This window comes from Engystomops pustulosus, chromosome 2 (assembly GCF_040894005.1).
Source record: "Engystomops pustulosus chromosome 2, aEngPut4.maternal, whole genome shotgun sequence".
Classification (NCBI taxonomy): Eukaryota; Metazoa; Chordata; class Amphibia; order Anura; family Leptodactylidae; genus Engystomops; species Engystomops pustulosus.
Genome location: NC_092412.1, coordinates 90,605,945 through 90,629,669, shown reverse-complemented (window position 1 = coordinate 90,629,669; position 23,725 = coordinate 90,605,945). Strand labels below are relative to the sequence as shown.

The 23,725-nt window shown below is 38.1% G+C and overlaps 1 protein-coding gene across 1 annotated transcript in view; it reads left to right on the top strand.

Moving 5' to 3' along the window:
- PCCA (propionyl-CoA carboxylase subunit alpha) overlaps positions 1-23,725 on the top strand; it is a 261,842-nt gene that overhangs the window by 132,013 nt on the left and 106,104 nt on the right. The window contains exons 15-18 of the mRNA XM_072135508.1: positions 495-563; positions 1,002-1,077; positions 9,969-10,079; positions 11,419-11,521. Of these exons, the coding sequence (XP_071991609.1) occupies positions 495-563; positions 1,002-1,077; positions 9,969-10,079; positions 11,419-11,521 (359 nt within the window). The remainder of the gene's footprint in view (positions 1-494; positions 564-1,001; positions 1,078-9,968; positions 10,080-11,418; positions 11,522-23,725) is intronic.

Below are 23,725 nucleotides of genomic sequence, written 5' to 3'. Positions count from 1 at the left end.
CTTGTCTATAGCTTGTAGAACAAGTCTCTGCACACTGCTGCTTTGCCGGCAGGAAGTGCCTGTGTCTGAGCTGGTCTTGAGGGGCACTGAAGTGGGCAGACAAGAAAAGCTATTCATGAGAAGAATCTGACCATAGAAAGAAGATTTACAATTCTATCCAGTGAGAAACAAAATTGTAAACACCAGGATTGATGGAAATAGGTTGGAATTATATCTGTGAAATGCTGTTTTTTTTTGTTAATAACCGTGAATGATAAAATGTGTTATTTTGTTATCCTGAGTATGTCTTTGTTGGAATACCCCTTTAAGAATAGCTAGCTGAACAGGCAGGGGCCCTCTGGTGAGAATTGCACTTTTAATCTTTTACCAGGCTTATGCTAGCCAGTAATTTTTGTCTGTTATGCAATATGACCTGCATGATTTCATTGGATTCCTAAATCGACTTATTTAGTGTCTTTGACATTTTTAAATTTGAAATTTTTTTTGTGCCTAAGGTGCGAGTTGACAGTGGCATTAAAGAAGGAAGCGACATCAGCATTTACTATGATCCTATGATTTCAAAAGTAAGTTTCTCATCCTGTTACGTGAGTGAAAACTGAATGCCAAGCACATTTTCTGTCACTTCTAATATTGGTCAGTCACCTTGAAAGAGGGAAACTTCAAAGTGGGGACTTGATGTAGAAGTCTGTTTATGCATGCGTTTCATTCAAGAAAACAGTAGGTGAATACAACACTTGATTCATAATTGCATTTAGGCTACAACATAATTAGCTTGCTCAGCCAAACCTATTTTTATTTTGAGGAAATATGTAGCCATGACACTTTATGCCTTAATGTTATGCTCCATTATTTTGAAATGTACTGCATAACATAGAAAGACCATGGAAATGACTGAGCTTTCCTCTGCACAGATGTATACAATGTTTCTGTAGTTGTTTAATTGTTGCTTATACAATTTTTGGTTTTGTAATATTGTGAAACTTTTATACTCTTTATTATAGTTGGTGACCCATGGTAACAATCGTTCTGAGGCCTTGAAAAGAATGGAAGATGCTTTAGACAATTATGTAATCCGAGGTAATCTTCAAGTGGAGCAAACATTTGTCACAAAATATTACAGCGTTTATGCCACATACCATTTGATATCAAATATCTGCCAAGTAAATACCCTTTCCACACACATGGGGAGTAATAGTGGAGTGTTGTGCATTGTGTACATTGTCATGGTTGGTAGAAATGAGTTACAAACAACCATAGCTGCAATATAAATTGTACAGTAAATTTATTTGTGCGCTTTACCATATTCACTTTCACAGTATTGTACCTTTCCATGCCATGTGCTCTGTGATTAGGCACTTGTCTCCTGGGAGTGGCTATAGAGGAGAAGTATCAAACCGCACCTCCGGGTGTCCTTTTCAAATATATGAAAAGACTCATCACCCAGCTTAGAGACGCCCATCACGATCACCCTGCTCCTGTATAGCCACTCCCAGGGAACAAGTGCCTAGTCACAGAGTAAATGGCATTGAAAGGTACTATAAAACATATTTTTTATAGAAAAACTCTTTTGCAGTGTATGTACCATGTTCTGTGGGGCTCGGGGTGCTAAAAATGGGTCTCTTGGTGACAGGTTCCCTTTAATGAAAAGTGTTTCTCTGACCTGTTTATTTCCCCTCCCATAATTATGCTTTTAGAAGCGTGTATACATCTGCTTTCCCTCCTATTCTTGCACTAGTAGCTGATAGGTCGTTGGGAACTGTACAGGCTTTGTGTCTAATGATAATTCATCTCTGTAAGGAGATATCCCTATAAAATTACTAAGTGTGAAATGACTTGTAAAATAGCTTTTTTCAAAAATGACTGTTGAAGGGGGGATTTTCAGCTGAAGGCAGATGGCAGAAGGAGCTGCTGAATACACTTTTCAAAAGTATACACACCATTCTTCCTCTATCTATGAACTTGAAAAATGGTGATGGATTGATGCTGCACATGTTCATAGCCCATTTTGGTAAAAAAAAAAAAGATAAATTTTTTTTTATAAATGGTAAAAGTGTATGGGAAAAATTACAAAAAGTAAAAGTTCTAGTTATTCGTCTGCTAATTCTTTATTTTTTTAATTTTTTAATTTTTTTTCAAGGAATGAATACTTTTATTAAGTAAAATGTGTTATGATATTTTAATTGGTTCCAAATATAAGAAGAGCAGATATTTAAAGAATAATTGTAAAGTTTTTTTCCCCACAAATCAATACCTCTTGGGATGTAAAACTACTTTGACTTTTACCTTTTGTTACCTATATCCAGCAGTTTCTTTTCAATACACCTCCGATTATCTCAGTGCTGCAGTAGCTGCTTCCTATTCCTCTGCTGACAAGCCCTGGATTCCGTAGTATAAACAAACAATACGGACTCCTGAGTGGGGTTGCTACTCACAGAGGAGGTCATGTGACAAAGCTTTCTCTGTGTATGTAGCAGACCTGTATGTGTTCAAGACTATGGATACAGATTTCTCCTGCTCAGAATAGTAAGGCACAAGATCTCCCCTGTTCCTCCATCCTGATCTGTGATTCAACAGAACTTTCTCTATTTCTCTCTGCACCTCATTCTGCTCCCTTCCCCGACTGTGCAGTCTGCACTTTGTGCACTGTGCAGATAAGCTGTTAACCCTTAGTGTTCACACTGCACAGACTAAAAAGTTCATGTAACTGGTTTACTTATGATTTTTACCACTTATTACATGTTCACTGCTACTCCATGTGATGGAAGTTGGCAGACTGGTCACCATATACATCCTGTATGTGCACTGTGCAGTGGATTTGCTTGTGGGGAAACTAAATGGATTAAATGCTAAATTACTTTGAGAGAGAACACAAGGCATCATGGGATGTGTGGGCAAGCTAACTGGCCTCAGTCTGAGGGCATAGACTGACAGAAATTAGTCTCCGCCCACTTCACCTCTGGTTGGAAAGATTTTTGTCAAACACTTTCAGAACATAAAATGCCAGAACTTTGGAAAGAAAAGGGCGAGAAGCGCATAGTAGAAATTATTCTGTTTGTTTTTAAAGAGGGAATCATATATAATAATTTGGTAAAATCATTATAACTTTACAGTTACACTTTAAAGAAGTGCAGTACAGCAAAAATTTAACTGGCGTTTCAGGCACCAATGACCTATGGTGACAAAGGTATTCACCGAGCTGTGGATTGTAGGTTTGCTTGATACAAATGTGGAAAACTCACTGCTTTAAACAAGAGTAGGTAAATTTGCAGACAAAATTGTCTGTAACATATTAAAAATGGTGATGAAGTCAGATTCTAGATTTAAAAAGATTGCTAACTAAAAGTCACTAAACATAGACTAAGAGCACACAATTAAAATAGGAACTGAAGAGTTCACAACCCCTGTTTATAAACAATTAAGCCAACTACTCACAACTCAGTATAAAAAGTTCCAAAATACATCTGACCTGGCGGAAATTTTGGCTAAAGTCTTTTGCCGTTTTCTCGGTGAATAGTTTAAAAATAAAACTAACGTGGCAATCAATTAATAGGGTTTTCTACATCACTTGTATAGAAAGTTTCTATGTTTACTTCCAGTGGGTAGAAATGTGACCATGGTCACACAGATGAGCGGCTCGTTATATCACAGAGTAATCAGAGCTGTGTGCTATAACAAGCCTTGCACCTATGTGACCAGATTTCTTTCCAATGGAAGAAAGAATAGACGCTTTCTTTAGAATTACATCAAGCAGAGATCTAGAAAACATTTATGATTTGATACAGAAAGTATATTGGAAAATTGTTTTAACTTTTCAGCTTACAAACAATAACATTAATTTGCTGAAATTGGACGATCTTTTAACACTACTTATGAATCTGCCTCAGGAACAAAATAACATTGATATTTTATTATATAGAATTGTTTCCCTTACAACCCTTTGATGGTTGAACATCATGGACATGTCTTTTTTTCAACCATGTAAACTATGTACCTGCACAACTGCATGCTTTTTTCAGGCTGCTCACAGATACGTGGTCCGTTTTTGTTTCTGTACGTCATTAGTGTGTAAACGGTTTCCGAACAAAAGACCTAACATTCATTTTCTGTATTTTATGCTATGCTCTTCTGTCATCGAAACATTTAGTGGAAATCCTTGATGCTGATGTTAAATGAGTATTAGGCCCATTTCACATGACCGTATATGGTGGCCGTATCTCTGCCTATGGAGAGGGGCGGGTGGAGGAGTTCTCACTTCTCCAGCTGAACATATGCTGTGTCTAGGTCGAGTCCTGGGTGTATTATACATGTGTGTGGAAGGGACCTTACTAGGTATTTCCTTGGGTACATGAAATCTGAAAATTAAGATTTTGTAAGTTAGTCAAATATCTGTGACTAATTGCAATATTATTATATTATTACAATACATGTGTAGAGGGTATTGGAGATGAAAGGGATATTTGGACAAGTTAGTGTGTTCTATTTACTATAATATATTTGATTAAAAATATTTGGCTCTATATTTGTTCTTAATTAACATTTCATTATTAATATTTGCCAACACTGCGCAAATTCAGTGCTAATTGGCCTTTTGCAGCTTTTGCTTCTGGCAGCTTGACAGCCTGAAACAAATCTGCATTTATCAATTTAGTCTTAATTGGAGCCCTACAAGCTATACTGTGAAACCATGTTCAGTATGTTTAATTTGCTGGGTATTTCATCTGTGATAAATGAATTAGAAAGAAGTGAAAGAAGTGTGGTCCCATGTTAGTTAATTGTCAAATGCAGATACTTTTCATATAATCTTTATTTAATATTTTATGGTGAGCCAAACAAAGAGATCCTGTCAAGGAAATCTTGGGTCCTTGTGGACCTGTCTTCAGAGTGTCAAATCGTCCTGTTTAAAGTTCTGGCTGATATAAAAAGTTAACCTTTATACTTGCCTAAATATGAGTCTGATAAGGTGCAACAGACTCCTACCTGTGCTCCCGGTGCCTCTGTATTAATTCAATGAAGCCAGAGTAGTACCTATGGTACACATGCAGTGAAGCTGGGGTGTACTAAGGAAGCTTCATTGCATCACTGACAGGTGCCGAGAGATGCAGTCAGATAACAAGGGTAATCATCTTATGTCCTTTTTCTCACAATACTGTTTTAAAACAGACTTAAAACAGTTTATGCAAAAAACTTTGCCTTATCTGTAGTGTAAACTCCCCTGAGTCATCAGATTTAAGCCGCAACACAACCTTAAAAAGTTTCCCCATAAATGTAAGGTATGCAAGGGACAGATGTTAGTGCCTGTTGGGACAAGAAAAGAAGTCCACTGAATTTCTCCATACTAATGGAATGCAAGTTATCCATATCCAGTCCTGGTGCCCGTGTGACTGAATTGATGAGATTATTGCTAACTCTATAACATCTAAATTAGAAAATAAATAAATATTGTACAGTCTATATCAGTGATGGTGAACCTTTCAGAAACAAAGGGCCCAACCTACAACAAAAACCTATTTTTATGTCGCAAAGTGCCAACACGACAATTTAAGCAGTAACCTATTGATCCCAGCTGTATCACAAGTTTCAATCGTATTGACGTCCTGAGGACACCAATGCAACAGAAAGAAGATGGAGAAATTTGGATTATAGCTTCCTTCCAGGTTCGCCTGAAGAGATAGAATTAGGGGACCCAGAGCAGGAGCTCCAATGATAATCCATCTCTGTCCACACCTTCTCGCTTCTTGTGTAGTCCTGGCAGCCAAGGAGGTGTCGCTTTAAAATAGCACTGAGCATGGCATGTCCATGGCTGTCTTGGACCGCAGGAGGAAGCCTTTAGTCATGTCTAGCAAATTCTGTGCTGGTATAAAGGCCTGGGTGCCCAAAGAAAGGGCTCTGAGTGCCACTTCTGGCACCCGTGCCATAGGTTTGCCATCACTGATCTATATAGTTGATAGAGCAAATACATGTTATGACTTACAGTATACAGATGTAACACCTTAAACTACAGAGTAGAATAGGTTTATACATGTATTTAACAATTAAAAACTCTAGGGTTGACAAATTGGTTGATTTCTTTTACATGTTTATGGATACTGAACCAAAACTTCTTTTGGTTGGTAACCTATTTTGGATTTACAGCAATAAATGTCAATTCTTTACAATAACTTTCTGTATATACTCAAGTATAAGCCGACACGGGTATAATTAATTAGGCTCCTAATTTCACCAAAAATATCTGGGAAAACTTATTGAATCAAGTATAAGCCTAGGGTCAGAAATGCATTGGTCACAGCCTCCCAGAGTAATGTAATGTCCAGAAGCCTCCCCCAGTAATGAAATGCCCTGCAGCAGCCCCTAGTAATGAAATGCCCTGCAACAGTCCACCTAGTAATAAAATGCCCTGCGCCACCCCCCCATATAAAGAAATACTAAACCCAAATAATGAAATGCCCTGCAGCAACCTATGAATGAAATATCCTACAGACCCCAAATAATGACATGCCCTGCATGAGCGTGTCTCTGCCTGATTTGCTATGAGGGAAGAGAAGAAGGAAGAGGAGAGCTGAAAGGTGAATATGTAAGTTTAGTTATTTTTATACACTCGTGTATAATTCGAGATGGGGTTTTTCAGCCCTTTTTTTCAGCTTATACATGAGTATATACGGTAATTATATACCAATTATTGCAATTACATTTCACTGAACATAGTAACATAGTAATACACTTAGATTTTCAGTTAAAACCAAAAATCCCAAATTCCTTAACCCTCAGGCGACCTTTACTCACAGACACTCTGGTGAAACTCTCTGGATGCTTTACTTTAGTCCCAGGCTACAATGATCAGCTGTAAGGAGTCTGTAATGAAGCTTTAGTCATAATCCCTGTTCCCATGAATTTAGACAATTTAATTGTCACAGGGACAAAAAATTTGTCTGCAGTTAATTATAAAATTTACCTGTTCCGATTTACATACACATTCATCGTAAGAACAAACCTAAAGAACCTTTCCTGTACTTCTGTGGGATTAGTAAATACTTCATGTAAAAATGTAAGGGGCCTCTTGAAAACATAGTTAAGGCATATGCTATTACTGGATAGTGGCTGATATTTTGTAACAGAAATAAAAAGATAGAAGTGTAGAAAGATAACTAATATCACAACAGGTATTCTAAGAATAGGAGAAATCTACTGGTAAAGCAATGGAAAATCTTGTATGTTCCCAATAGTGATTTGTTGGGGATCTATCAGTAAGCCTACCTGCTTCACAGCTAAAGGTTAAACGCACATATCTGCAACAAAATAATTGATTCTTAGCAATGCATGTATCACAGTATAGTTTACATTTTTACTTCCTCTTCCATAGTGAAACTGTTATTCTGTATTAGTTTTGCAAAATAGTTCAAATGCATTCTACCAATGAAAGTTCAGCTGATTAAAATGGAAATCATATTGAAAAGCATAAAAAAGGCAAAAACCTCTTAAATTGACAGCACGTCCATGTCCGTAGATAAACTAAAATTGAACTGTGGGAGCAGTGTGGATTTAGACACAACTTGTGCATGTTCCTATATGACCTGACCTGTAACTCCCTGTGATCGCCAGCACCCATAAAGTGGCATTTAAATATTCTATTTCTCTGCAGCAAGTCTCTTGAACCAGGGAAACGCAACTGCAGTCCTGCTTAAGACTAGGGGCATGAGTTTAAAGGATAAGAATATAGACACAATTTTACAGTACTGCCGTAGTATTCCTTTTGTATAGATCATTTCCAGCTTAATAGCTAATGCAACTTTTGAGCCAGAGGTTATAGAAATTAAATGCAGTGTTTAATAGTATACCTCAATTTAATATGACCTTTGTATGAAATATGGAAAGCTTACTGGCCTCTGCTTGATCCTTTCAGTGTGTTGGTCATGTCTGGCTCATGTTTTGGTAGCAGCAGGTTGTCTGAGCAAACTGTTGTAGGTTCCTTCTTTATGTAGAGTAACACTAATTCACGCACAGATGGAGGACTTTATGAACCTTTACAAGGTCATGATCCATCTGAAGATCTAAGACACTGGAACATTCCCTTTCAAGAATGAAGTATATTACTGTATAAATATATATTTCATTACAGACACCGATTTGCAAGATGATCTTTATTCCATTCACACATGCCATTTAGTGGTTTTGCCTATACATTCAGTAAATGACCCACTTCTTATAAAGACATTTGATTAATTGTAGTTCATCTCTGTTCATCTGTCTTTGTTGTGAATAGAGGGATTTTCTTGACACATGGTTTGGAATTGGGAGTCTTTCAACCTCTTGGGTGGTGGTGGGGATTGTTTTTTGTGACTGTTCAATAAAAAGTATTTTGATAAATTTACATGATATGTTTTCTTTAAGGTCTACAACCAGTCAATCATTCTTTATTGTTGTTGGAGACTTGGCATTATGCAGAAAAATAAATATGAACAATGTATGTAAATGATCGGAGAATCACACTGGCCCAACCCTTCCTGCCTTAATGTCTCATGGATCAAATTCATTATCATAAACTACCTTCAGCAGAAGTCACCCAGACCTATGATGATGTAGGTGGCCTAGGAGAACACAATAAACCCAGTAAAGGATGTCCCACCGTGGCTCTTCTCAGCCCGGGTGATTTCCATGAATGTTTTAGACAAAGACACGTAGGATCTATTTCTGTAAAAGGCAATACCCAAAAATATAGAAGGACATAATTTTGATCCTGTCACTGTCCTGGATAACAGGTTAATAACGTTACCACTTACTTTACAAAAAAACAAACAAACCAGACATATATGGTATATACTCGAGACAAAAGCCAACCTAAATATAAGCTAAGGTACCTAATTTTACCACAAAAAACTAGGAAAACCTATTGACTCTAGTATAAACGTAGGGTAGAAAATGCATTGGTGCCAGCCCATGTCCCCCAGTGTATAGCCAGCCTCCTGCCCCCAGTATGTGGCTAGCAGTCCCCCAAATAATGACATGCCCTTCATGAGTGCGTCTCTGCCTGATTTGCTACGAGGGAAGAGAAGAAAGAAGAGGAGCGCTGAAAGGTGAATATCTAAGTTTCGGTTTTTTTGGGTAAGAGGTCCTCTTTAAGTTTTCTGCACATTTTTTGTGCTGAAAAACTCGGCTTATACTCCAGTATATACGGTATACTTGAGTATATCACTACTATATATTCATCCCTGCTCTTCTTCATCACAATCATTGTGGTGGTCTTCTTTAATGTTGACACACCGGGATCGCCTTTCAAAGAGTTTTTTTAATCCTCATAACTTTAAACCCATTTTGGAAAGTTGGTGAAGGTCTATGGTCCCTTTCTTATGTCAGCCCTTATCCCTCTGGGATACCAAAAATGGCCTCTGGTTGACATTCATATCTTGGAGCAGTGTTCAGATTTGAAAAAATGTGTAGCTGTGCGAGGTGTCTTTTTTTTGCGGGACCAGCTGATATTTCCTTTGCTACTGTTTTGGGGACTGTATGACCTTTTGATCACTTTTTACGTTTGAAAAATATGTTGAAAAAAGACAAAAAAGTTATTATATTTTGATATACGTTCCAGGGAAAGAGGGATGATTTGAACTTTTAGGTTTATTTGTAACTTTTTTTGTATCTTTATTTTAAAAAAATTTAGCCCAGGTTGTCTGATTGATCCTACCATATACCTCCATACCTTAAACTGATGTATTAAGACCTGCTCTGAAAGTCTTGCAATCCAACAATTTTATATATGGTATATATTCATACATATTCCTATAATGATAAATTACACCCTTAGTTGTCTTGAATATAGCATAACCATAATATGCACTTGCCAGCCATGGGGAATAGGGGGGGAAAACAAGGGCGCGTTGATCAACTTGGATTAAAAAAAAAATTGCACTTTTTGTATTTTTTAATTTTTAAAAATTTATATTGTTATAGTCACGAAATAATGTTATGTTTTTCAGGTGTGACTCACAATATCCCTTTACTCCGGGAAGTGATCACTCACCCTCGTTTCATTAGTGGAGACATCACTACTAAATTTCTTCCTGAAGTTTATCCTGATGGCTTTAAAGGTTTGTTGTTATACAAATGGAAAATACGTAATATGTTTGTTAATTCCGCTTTTTGTTAATGGCAAAGGCCATTAGAGACTGCAAGGTTCACTTGCTGTGATGTAATGTTACTGCAAATATTGAATAAATCTCTGTGTAATATACCACTTTAGGAAAATTACACTGGCTGTAACGTAACCTTTTCGCAGATTTTAATATAGGCGATTTCTTGTCATTTCTAAGTTTTCAAATCTTGTTGGATGCTGAGTTAACAACTCCATGAAAACTGTTGCCCTCCCAAGCCCACTAACAGTACCTTTTTCTGTAATATAGTAATCTTATGTTAGGTAAACTGCCTTCTGCAGTCTGTCTGCACTGTCCACTCCATGCATCTGAATTCCCAGCCCTGCCTCCTAATTGTGTTGTCATTCTCTGGCTATTTGGAGGCAGGGCTGGGACACCAGATGCATGGATTGGGCAGATCAGACTGACTACAGGAGGTGGGGTTACCTGATTGTCTGACTGCATTTAACAAAAGAATAGAAGATGATTTTCCATTTATGGTGCTACCTATAAATATTCTAAAAACACCTCCAGGGGACATACATATCACAGAAGGAGTCGCTGGGAGGGCGTGGGGGGTTAAGTATGGTCATCCCATAGTTTGTCTTTTGCTATACTGCAAGTTTATTATTTATTTAAGCTGCTGATGGCTCTGTAGCTCAGAACCATAAGCCGGGTGCAATCTGGGAATCTGAAGAGACTCTTCCCCCAGCAGTCTCTAGATTAGATTTCATATGAAAAGTGGGGATGTCCTCACCCCATGACAATCAGTGTTTATGTACAGGACTCAAATACATATGTGCATTTGAAATTAAAAATGTGTTTCCTTAAAACAAAACTTTTTTCTTTGTCCTTCAACTTAAAAATGACAATGTGTCATTCTTGTATAGAGTAAGCTTTTGATTTTTGTGAGCTCTCCTAATATTAATTTCAAGGGGCATGGAATGACCCAGAGGTTGTTGAATTTTGCATTCCATTCCTGACCTGCTGCTGCATGTAGATTCCGCCACCAGCCTTTTCATGGGTTATGCACAGTACACAAAGTGCCATTGAGGCGCCAAACCATTAAGTAAAAACAGCAGCATTTTCACTTTCCTTTTGTCCTGAGCTTCTTAAATGTCTCTTTACTGTGTACTTTAGGTATATATACGGTATATGACCCTTGTATCCGTATAGTATTTTACATTATCAAATGTTTTTCAGCATAAAATCTATTTCAATATTTTAAAAATATTGATTGTGGTAGAATTCTGTATGTTTTTATGATTTTGTAATTCTTGGGTTTTCTTCATAACAGGACATAGTTTGACGTCTCAAGAAAGAAATGACCTTCTTGTGATAGCAGCCTCCTTATATGTTGCTTTCCAGGCCAGATCACATCACTTTCTAAATAACTCAAGGTTAGTTGTCAAACATTCAAGAATTCAGCAGACTAACATGTGGAAATGTGTTGTGATCATAGTACTTAAGTGTGTTCTGTAAAATATGAAATCCTTCACTAATTCTTATTTAATATACACAAGTACATCAAACAATAATCTGTTTTAAGCCTTCTGCTGACTTTATATCAGAGGCAGTTGACACTAGGTTAAGGGTCACGCAAAGCACTTGATTTGTAGCATAAGGTAACATGTTAACACCACTTAAAGGGAACCTGTCATCAGAAATGGGCCTAATAAACCACTACATGTATGTTGTCAAGCAGCACCTTCTAGATAATATTTCTTTAATGGCTCAGTGTGGTTCCATCATCCAGAGAATCAAATGAGATGTAAACCGTATGTATAAGGTCAAGTAGGCAGAGAGTTTAACAATGAAGTTAAGCTCTCCCAACCTCCTCCCCTGTGATTGACATCATGCACCAGACTTCTGGAGATCTGGTTAGTAATGTCTTTGGGTTCAGTATTATTAATTACAGTGAAGGGGGTTTTCTGAGGCAAGGAGGGCTAGGCTTCAGTTATGAATTCCCCGTCTGCTTGACTTAATACAACTAATTTACATCTCACTTTAAAGCTGATTTTCTGGTCGATGCCACCATGCTGGATCATGAAAGGAACATGATCTGGAAGGTGTCCAGCTGTATGACAACATACTAATAGTGGTTTATTAGGTCAATATCTGCTGACAGGTTCCCTTAAATGATTGAAAACAATTTAGAAGCTCACCTTATAGAAAACTGGTCGCTGCAAAATGTGTGACGGTGATAAGCAAATATTCCTTCTTGTTTAAATGGCTGTGCTGCAAACTGCATTTGTTCTAGGTAATAGGTCTGCCACCCAGCAACAGCTAATGGGTGTCAGCGGCTGTCTCCTGTAATTCCATCAGCGCACTGAAAAATTCCTGCTATGGAGCAGTGCAGCCGCAGCGGTCACCACGTGGTGCATCATGAGCGTGCTCTCTTACCTCAGAATTTTTTTCCCAAGAAGGTCTGATGGCCTAACCTTCTTCTTACGTTTAAAAATAAAATACAAGTTCTAACAGGACTATGTACACAATGTCCTGAAGGTTTTGTGTGAATAAAGGATTTTTTTTTTTAAATGAGACTCAGGCTACGATATGCTTGCCATATTTTTACTAGTAGTTAGGCTTCCAGCTTATAAGCACTCTAGTTGCATGTCGATATATAACTATAACTTATATCCTCTTTTTTTGTTTTTTTTTAGTTTGCATAGTAATAACAGTAACGTTTGAAAACAACTATCAAACTGAAAGTCCAGAGTGATGTGAAGGCCTGCTAGCCTGTTCAATGCTCCCTCGCATGACTATTTCTTAGTCTCTGTCGCATCCAGAGGCGTTAACGATTTCTGAGCTCTTGATATTAATAAAACATAATTACATTAACCTTGGTACCTTAAGAGACACTACTAGGGTACATGAAGTCTATAGCTCCAGTTGCTAATGCTAACGCCATTAGCCAAGCCAATTTATACCCGCCTCCTTGGTGGAAAGGTCTTCCGGGTCTAAAGTACTTGGAGATCTTGCTAAAATGTGTATGTCCTCAATGGATTTGTATCTAGGAACAATTGGTCTGGATGCATTAGCACCTCTCTATAATCTCAAATATATTGTTTTCAATCAGAGTTGGGATTATAATGCTAAGCGCAGAGCCGATGGTTTTAAGTTTATTAGATGACATACCTTTACCTTTTAGATGTGATATGTTTAATCGCCAATAAGTCTAGTGTGTTCCAAATGTTGGCCGAACCTTGCACTCCTTTTTCAGTTCGCCTTGTGTAAATCTCCTGAATAATGGATTTGTATCTGGATTGTGTTTTTTGGTCTCAAAGACCAATTTAGTAAGTCATTTGTCTGCTCTGTTAGTTCTGGGAATCCGAATATCCTATTAATGCTGAAATCCACATTAATTGTGGAAGTTTCTGTAATAGGTCTAATGGACCCTGCATGCAGTCTGCTGTGATCCAAAGCGGAACTTTCTTGTATATGTGCATTTTGCATAGTTTGGGATACCAAGGTCTGGATTGCCAAACTGGGTAAAATAGGACTAACTGCAAGACCTTCTCCTCTAGAATCTGTAGTGTGTGTGGAATTAAATTGGAAAGGCGTATAGGTCATGGAGACCCTGCACTGAAAAGAGACCACGTTCAAGCCCTCAGAGACCACGTTCTCGCTGCAAAGACTTGAGTTTGGGCTTTTGTCTTTGATGCGAACAGGTCGATCTGTCTCTGATCATACTGTTGAGATATTTTCACAAAACTGTTCCAGGTCTATCAAACAATATTGTGGATGCAATGTCCAGACAGAAATTGTCCTTGGCAACAATAGCATTAACAACACATATTGGGCCATCAGATCTATGTTTCTCTTTATTGCTTTTTCCAATATTTCTAGAATCTTGTTCTTTCTATTTTGTTCACGTATGCTATCACTGTCTTCTTCCACCTGGAGAGCGGTGACCTGTTGGGGGTTTGTATCTTTTATCATGTGGAGGCACGGTATTCTCTCTCGCTGCTCTCAACTTTAGTATGTTTATGCATAGTTTTTTTTCTCTTCGTATGTCCACACTCCCCTTATAACGCCTTTTGCTGAAGAGGCCCCCTAACCTATGAGGGAAATGTCTAATGTTATTGCCAGATCAGGCTGTGGAGTTCGAATCCATGGAGGAGAGGCTGGAAGTTTCTTCCAGCTCTCCAACTCGCTTCTTATTGACTGTGTGTTTCCTCTTTTTGTTCCATCCTATGCCTCTCCTTTACTGGGAGCGTAACCATATTTGTGATTCTCTGCACGTGGTGGGAGCTAGCTTGAACCCTGGCTGCATGGCTATCAACTTGCCGATTAAGGCCACCATCTGCCTTTGAACCTCTATCCATTTTTCTCTGGGCACACTTATGTGAAACATACTAGCTACTAATGTAGCTATGCAAAAACCCAAGAAAATCAGAGATCTGGGTGGATTGAGAACAGATTTCTGTACTTTTAAGTGGAATCCTGTTTTATCGCCCAGATTCACTAGGCATAAAATGCTTTGAGACCTTAAGCGTGTTATAATTGGTCTTCGTACTCAAGTGAACTTGTATGGCTAGACATCATGGAATTCCAGTGGTATAGGTCACCCTTCCAATGGAAATTTTTCTAAAGGCAGAGTTGGACAACCTGTTGTGACCCCTTTCACCCAACGGTCCATAGTGAACTCCACCCAGGCACTCAAATATGACCTGGAATGGACGGTATTCAAATGTACCTGTCTCGCCTCTATGTGAGGTTCCGGGTCTATAGAAAGCACCTCTGGCTGTAGAGATTCCTCTTTTCCTTTCATAAACTTCCTTCTATGCAGTCCCGGGTTATAATCACAGGTCTGTCCCTGGGACTTGTATGACCCTCTGCACAAAAGTGCCATTTGAATGTCTGGGCTGTTGTTTTCAAATCTGCAAATGACTTCCTAGCCCTGTTTTTTGCCTGAACCATTTGTATGAATTTTGGGCAAAATTGATTAGCTTTTTCCAAGTTTGGAAACTAATGTGCCTTCAGGGATGAGGAAGAAGTGTAAATCTCCCTCAGCCTTTTCCTGGTTGTCTGCGGTGAGAGAATGAGAGACTGAGGTCGGTTTGCAGCAAGGGGTTGAAGTGAGTAGAACCAGTAATGTTAATTTATAAAAGCGGAAATCTTATTTAAAAAGCTTTGAAAACCTAGGTGAGATGTGAAATCCTGGCGACAGGTTTCAAATCCTAATGGCAGTGGAGTTATTCAGATGCACGACAAAGGCAATTTTGAAATCAACATGCCAGAGGCTATTGGAACCTGTTATAATGTAAAAATGACCTCTATGATGACAGGTTCCCTTTGAAATACTGGGAATCCCTAGATCACACTTGAGGTTTTCGGAGTTGCTGTAGTGGATGTAGTTCTGTTGCCAGGCACCTGCTGAATACTCCATACAGCAGTATTCTTACCCAGAACTGCATAATCTCCCATTATGTTATTATCTTTACAACAACAATTATAGACAATGCCTTGTAAACCAGTCGTTAATAGTAACAAATACACGTGTCCTGTCTTGTTACTGTATAATAGTTTTGCATATTAGAGACAATGCATTTAGCGTTATATATATTTTTTTTACAGCTTTGAGACAGCTATTTTTTTTTCTTACATTTATGTTGATGTCATAGAGTTTCCAGCATTCGCTGTTCTTTGAACCAGCAACAGGAGCTGGATGGGATCTAGAATAGAATAGGCTCATTATTGCTAGAGTTTTTTTTTCCTGTGTTCCCTGCAATGATTCCAAATGCTCTTGCACACTTCATCAGTATTATTGTAATTCGTTGGCTGCAGGATATTTGGCAGCTGTTGCACCCCACTGGCAAATCCTATTCATACTTCTTTTCCATTCATGATTGCCATTGGAGAATTGATTTTCTCTCTCTTACCCTAACCTTTCCTCATCCATTTTGGATTGTTCAACTTGAAACATTTTAATTTCATATCATACGTCTATTCAAGTCACAATCTTTTTTTTTCTTATTTCTTTTAAACTTATCTCCAGGGTAACTGCATAGTGTATTTTTTATGGCAGTCAAATTTTTTCTTTTTCCTCTAACTCTTAGAAATACAATTCATTTTTTACTGTGTTTTAAGTGTGGGTTCTATAACATTTTGCTTCAGTGTTTCCGATGAACTAATGAATTTCAGGACACGGTGGTTTTTCTGTGTGTCCTTTGATGCAAAAAAAAAAGGTCATCCCAAACTTTATTAGGGTTAATCAAAGGGGTGTTTCTTTGTTCCAGTAACTGTTATAACTGTGCCATCATCACCATGTAATGATTTTCAAGTATTGTTGGTCACTACAGTATTGATTATTCTCAAATAATAAATATTCAGTCAAAGGCAGTAAAAATGTGTGAACAAGGTCAAAGTATTAGTAAATAACACACTGCACACACATCTCTATGTACATATGCAGTCTATATACTACATGCACAGATTAGAACTGTAATGGAAAAGCTCAAAGGTAGAAAAACTTTACTTTACAACAAGTGTGAACAGGGCCAAAGTAACAGCAAAGAACACACTGCACAAACATCTCTGTGTATATGTGATCAATATAATGCATGCACTTATTAATCCCATGATGAAAGCACTTTTGCCTCTCGTCCATCCACCATCCGTGCCATGCAGCATTCAGAGCACCGTTTCCTCCGTCATGTAATGCTCAAGTGCTTCCGACACACACTGGCTGAGAGATGTGGTGTTATGAGGTGTCTTGTGAAGTTGTTCCCTCCGTCAAGAGGCAAGGTCTTCAATGGTCTTCAATGGTCTTCAAGGTCTCCTCCACAAACACCTTTACTCTCTCCTTCTTGTGTCACCAGCACCAACTCACTAGAAGCACTAGACAGATGATGGAAAGAAAACAATATATAAATTATTTTATTCCCCTCACAAAAATCCAATATAAAAAGGCTTTATATTTAAAATCCGTTCTCCTTATGGGTGGTTTTCCTTGCCGGACTCGAGTTCTGCCTGGTCGGCTCCACCCAATGGAGCAGTGGATGGGAGTTCTTGCATTTTATAGAAATATAATGCAAGGATGTTCCCTCTGCCTGCCGAACAGCCGCACCAGAACTGTAGAGAGGGATGACCTTGCATTATAATTCTATATAATGCAGGGTCATCTTCTCAGTGTCGTAGTTCTGCACATACCCAATGTTTCAGAGCTTTGTCTATGCCCACTGGGCGGAGATGCAGCTCTGAACACTCACAGCAGAAAACCAGCTACCTCATGGGAGTACATTGATGATTGGAGGAACGTCACGTGCAGGGTCCAGGAGCCCGTGGTGCACAGCCAATTCATAACTTATTTCACACTTCAATACAGGGGGCCGTTGGAGAGAAGGAGGCAGTGTTATTTAAAGAGTAACCATCATTTAAAAAAACTTTTGATATTTTGTAGGGCAGGTAATTTGTGCTAGGCACATTCCATCTTCACTGAGGAGCTAACTATGGAGGATAATGTACATGAAACACGCTCTTTCTCCTCTCCCTGCTCTCAACTGTTTACCTCATGGCTCAGTGTTCCAGCATTGCAGGGAGAAGCCCTAACTAATGTAGTAACAAAACAACTACACTTATCTCTCTCTTAGATTTCACTACACTTGTGTATAAACAAATAATCCACACAGACAGGATATATATAGATGGATATATAGAAAGATGTGAGCTTGATAGATGGATACATACATTTATACATACATTTATACATACATTTATACATACATTTATACATACATTTATACATACATTTATACATACATTTATACATACATTTATACATACATTTATACATACATTCATACATACATTCATACATACATACATAGAAACATACATAGAAACATAAATAGATTGGATATACATTGAAAGATAAATAGAAACATATGAGCTAGATAGGTAGATATGAGACATGATATCATATGATATGATATTATATAGATATATATGGTTTCATTGGTCAGCAGCACATGCTTGTGACATGGGGCAAGTCCCGCCCGTCCTTCTTGCTGATTGTTTTTTGAGAGCTGGAAACCCTGGTTGCTATGGGCCAAAAAAGGTACTAAATGAGGAGTGAGAGGCAAATTACTTTGAGGAAGGATTTCCAGGGATACCTGAAGCAGAATTATGGTTTTTTTTTTTTTTTTTGCTCAGAATGACGGTTACGCTTTAATGTTTATTAACTTCACGCTGCCAGTGCTGCAGCGACGTCCTTTGATCTGTCCCTGCCCTCTGCCAATGATTAGCAGGCAGCGCACCAAATCCCTCCACTCCCCAACCACCTACCCCTTCCTCCCTCAGAGAGGAGGAGGGAGCTTGGTTCATTAATTTTATGCTGCCTGGGCACTTCCCCGCACAACCGACCAATTCCCTCCAGACCCCCAGGCGGCGAGGGTGGAAAGCATGGTCTGTCCCTGCTTCAGTGCTGTGCCAGTCGTCCATTTCCACTTCTTTGTAATCTATTGGAACAGGTAATATTTCAGTGTTACTTATTTTGAAGTTTTGTTTTTAACTTTATCATTGGTGTAAAAACATGTCACCAATGCTGGGTTCTCCTCAGTCAATAACATTATTTTGTCAAACTGTTCTGCAATATTCAAGAGTTTAAGCACCCGAATAGTGGCAAACTTTTTTGTGATTGCAACAAATTTAACTGTATATTCCTCAGATAAACTAGACAAGGGCACAGAATGTCCTTTGTCGTACCATCTCACTTTTGCGCATACTTTTACATATATGTGGGCAGAAGTAGTGGCTATAAGCCTACGTTAAGTAAATTGTGGATCATGTAGGGTTTATGCCCACCAAGCAATGCTGTCAAAGTTGATTAGAAAGAGTGGAAAAATCTGTGTGCTGTCCTTCAGAGGATGGGAATTGGATTGTGATTCATTACAGTTAAATTTCTACCTTAGTTTATAAGGGCGAGACTAATGGCATAGTCTCTAAAATTTTAAACTTCCACATCTTTTTGTATGAATTGGCCATGAAAGTGTTTGGCGATAAACATGGGCTACGTCTGAGGTTGTAGGTCTGTGATTTGTCCATAGTATCTCTTATGCATGAAATGTGGTTACTTGAACTACAAAACATGCACCACATTTGCTGAATGTTCATTTGTGAGAACTTGAATAGTTTGAACTATTGGAAAGCGGGGAAGTTAGGATTTTGACCCAGGTATTTCAGGTCATGTGTGTGAAATCATCACAGAAGCCCCTGGAACAGTTTTAACTACTAACACCTTATGCTTTTAATTTCTGTTCTTCCAATGTTCAGCCATAGGACAATTATGGTGGAAAAATGTTCAGCTTACGTTGCTCCTTGTTACATGCCACCATTCCCCAATAACCCTGGTGAGTGTCCTTGGCTACCTGCCTAGTCTTCTTCTTGACACGGGCTGCTTAAATTATTCATTACCAGACCTGGAAGTTATTGGTTGCACAGTTGAAACAATGCCACTTCCCCCAAATATAGTGCGTTGATCAACCGTATCCTTGGAATACATGCACACAACTTTCTCTCTGATTCTTTAACCCCTTAGCGACATTTGACACAGTAGTACGTCACGGTCGGCAGGGACTTGCCGCATCATGACAACTACTAGATCCCGCTTCTGGGACCGGCTGCTGAACGGAGTTGGTGCCAGAAACTGCGGGTGTCAGCTGTATATTAGAGCTGACACCTGCCTCTTAACATCCGAGATCAGAGATTCCTCCAATTGGGCGTGTCACGTATGACCGCGTCATGTGAAGTGATCAAAGCATCACTTGTTCAAGCCAACCTGTAACAAAATATTTAATATTTAAGTCATTTTAATAAAAATAAAACACTTTTTAATAGAATTAATTAAATAAAGTCACCCCCCCCCCATACTTTGTATCGCCGCGTCCGTAACAATCTGTACAATAACTGTAAATACGAAACCAGAAATGCTTGCCAAAAATGTAAATTTTTCATAAAATCTCTTCACAAAAATGTTCTAAAAACTGATCAAAAGATGTTACATGCGTGAAAATGTACCACTGAAAAGAACAACTCAACACGTAAAAAATAAGCCCTGTCAACCAAAAAATATTAAAGTTATGGCTCCGAAAAGATGGCGATACGAAAATAAACAAAATATTTCTCTGTATTCATTTTTCTTCAGTAAAATTGTAAAAATATATAAAAAACTATAAATGAGGTATCACCGTAATCATAGTGATCTATAGAACAAAGATAAAATTTTATTTTTATGGTACATTCATTTAGCCAAAAAAATTACATTTTTAAAATTGCATCCAATTTTGTTTTATCCCCTGTAAAACAATTAAAGGGTAACAAACTTCATGAAAGTTGTTTTACATACGGTAAGGGGTGTCTATAACAGGGTAATTTATGGGGGTTTACTTTTATTTAGGCCTCTTAAAGTGACTTGAAATCTTAGCAGGTCCCGCAAAAGTGTGATTTTGTGTTTTTTAATGAAAATGTGAGAAATCGCACCTAAAGTTCAAAGCCCCATAACATCTTACAAAAATGAGAGACTGCATACATAACATAAAGCAGACATTCGGTTAATGTTACTTATCACATTTTTTTTCCGTTATGACTATATATGGAAAAAGTAGAATTTTTTAAATTTCAAAAATTGAGACTTTTTCCAAATTTTCATTTTTTTCATAAATAAACGCAACACATACCAACAAAATTTTTCAACTAACGTGAAGTACAAAGTGTCACAAGAAAACAATTTCAAAACCACTTTGATGTGTTAGAGTCCCGCAGTTATAACCACTTACATTGACCCAGGGCAGTTTTTAAAAAATGGGCCATGTCAGGAACATGACACGCTGTGATCGATGCATTTCTCACCCTTGGATCGAGTCAGTAGGTTTTCCCAGTTTTTGGTGGTAAAATTAGGTACCTTGGCTTAACTCTGGTCCGCTTATAAAGAGTCCCGAAGTTATAACCACTTACAGTGAAAAGTGGCTTTGGCGTTTGGGGGACTTTCACTTTATTTAACCCCTTAACACCAACATTCCCTATACACATTTGATAAAGTACAAAGTAAAAATGATCCCTCTTCTATTTCCGTGTGCACGGCAGGTCTGCGACAGCTCCATGGGCAGCGCCTCTAGCTGTCGCGGACATGAAGATAGAAGAGGAGCTGCCCGGGCCGTCGGAATGGTGAGTACTCAGTTTATAGCTATACGCTACAGGGGGCTGGATATATACTTCAATGGGCTGGTAGGCTATACACTTCAATGGGCTGGTAGGCTATACACTTCAATGGGCTGGCAGGCTATATACTACAGGGCGCTGGCAGGCTACATACATACTACAGGGCGCTGGCAGGCTACATACATACTACAGGGGACTGGGAACGCTATGACAGATGCATTTCCCACCCTTGGCTCAAGTCAGTAGGTTTTCCCTTTTTTTGGTGGTAAAATTATACATGGTATTTGTAAAGTGCATCTAATGTCGCAGAAAATAAACCCTTGTGTGTCCCCAATTGCCAAACAAAGATTGTATAGCCATTAAAAAATGACAATACAAATCTGCTCTTAATGGCGCATCTTCCCTTTAATGGCATGGTATGTGCACATACAGCATTTTACCACCACACATGGGGTATTGTTATATTCGGGAGAAATTGGGCATCAAACTTTGACACATTCTCAGTGGATAAAATACCAAACCAGTCCACATTTTTTTTAAAAACACATTCATTTAGCCGAAAAATTGAAATTTAAAAATTGCACAAGATTTTGTTTTAACCCCTTTAAAACAAAGGGTTAACAAACTTTCTGAAAATTGTTTTACATACCTTGAGAAGTGTAGTTTCTATAATGGGGTATTTATTTAATTTATGGGGGGTTTACTATTATTTAGGCCTCTCAAAGTGACTTTAAATCTGTTCAGGTCCCTCAAAAACAAGATTGAGTTTTTTATGAAAATGTTAAAAATCACACCTAAAGCTCAAAGCCCCATAACATCCTACAAAAATTAGAGGATGCATAAAAAACCATGTCAACATTTGGTAAATGTTAGTTATCAAGTCTTTTTTCTGTTATGACTCTGTTGAAAAAGTAGAACATTTTTAATTTTGAAAATCAAGAATTTTTTTAAAATTTTCACCAAATGAGGTTTTTTCATGAATCAACTCAAAACATACCACCAAAATTTTTCAACTAACATAAAGTACAAACTATTTCAAAATCTGTTGGCTATGTTAAAGCGTTCAAAAGTTATAAGCACTTTGGTGTGACAAGGCAAATTTTCCGTGTCAGGGAGGTGAAAAGTGGCTTTGGCGGTAAGGGGTTAATAACTGTGGCCTAATACTTGAAGGGAACCTGTTATCAGGAGTAAAAACCAACAAAAATTGCGTGGTGCTGCACCTTCCCTCTTATGAGCTGTCCTTAACGGTCCTAGATGGATCCAGCAAACATCCACTATTCAATAATCCAGTAGAAAAAACTCTTTTGTGACCGGAGCTCAAAAACGAAAAAGACGATCCATGCTGGACAAAATCTGTTTTCAGGTATAACTTCTGATTTATATCACAAACAACTCCACGAGGACGCCAATCCTTGCCCGACCCAGGTTTCGCCTCTGTGCTTCTTCCGGGGCAGCACAGAGGCGAAACCCTGGGTCGGGCAAGGATTGGCGTCCTCGTGGAGTTATTTGTGATATGCACATTTTTATCTACATATGTGAGTAGAACTGGAAATAAAAGTTTTAAAAGTTTGAAACTGTCTACACTATGTCTGGATATGTCTCTTATATACAGTGAGTGGAGGAGACTAGGACAGGAGTGAAAATATTGACGGTTTCTGGTCTGAATGGTGACTTATCCCTGAAAGTGATCCCTTTTGTTTGCTGCACAAATAAGGAGGAAACGTGCATGGATCGTCTTTTTCGTTTTTGAGCTCCGGTCACAAAAGAGTTTTTTCTACTGTTATCAGGAGCCCTGTTTCTGAATCCCCCATGTCTCTTTACATTGTGCACATTGCCAAAGCGGTTTTATAATAAAACTGTCTTTTTCCAATAAAAAGAAAAGTTAGATGAAAGTTTTCCCCAAAGTTAGGTTCCCCAAAGTTATACCACTAAAGACTTTTTGCAAAAAATAGGCCTTCAACCAGCTCGGTCATCTAAGAAATCAGAAGTTATACCTGAAAACAGATTTTTGTCCAGTATTATTTTTATTCAGTAAAACTGGGCAATAATTAAAAAAAGGGCTAAATAGAGGACCACTCAGCTAACATTCAACCAAAAAAAACTCAATAGCACTGAATAAGTAGAGTAACCAATACTTTATATTCTACACATAATTAATCTTTATTCATCATATCAGTCATACACAATGACCAGAAAAAAGTATTTAAAAACACCCCATTAAAATATATACACATAGATAAACCAATGGACAGTGTGATGATATCTGGACTGGCAGTTATCATATATCCAGTCTATAACAAGGTCCTGGTAACACATTATAAATATCACAGCAGCAATTAAACATTTTAGGGAAACACAGAAGATACACATAATCTAGTCCAATACTCTAAATTGCCCCAAATTATTTTGAACCAGCTATGACACAACCAACCAGAGTCTATACT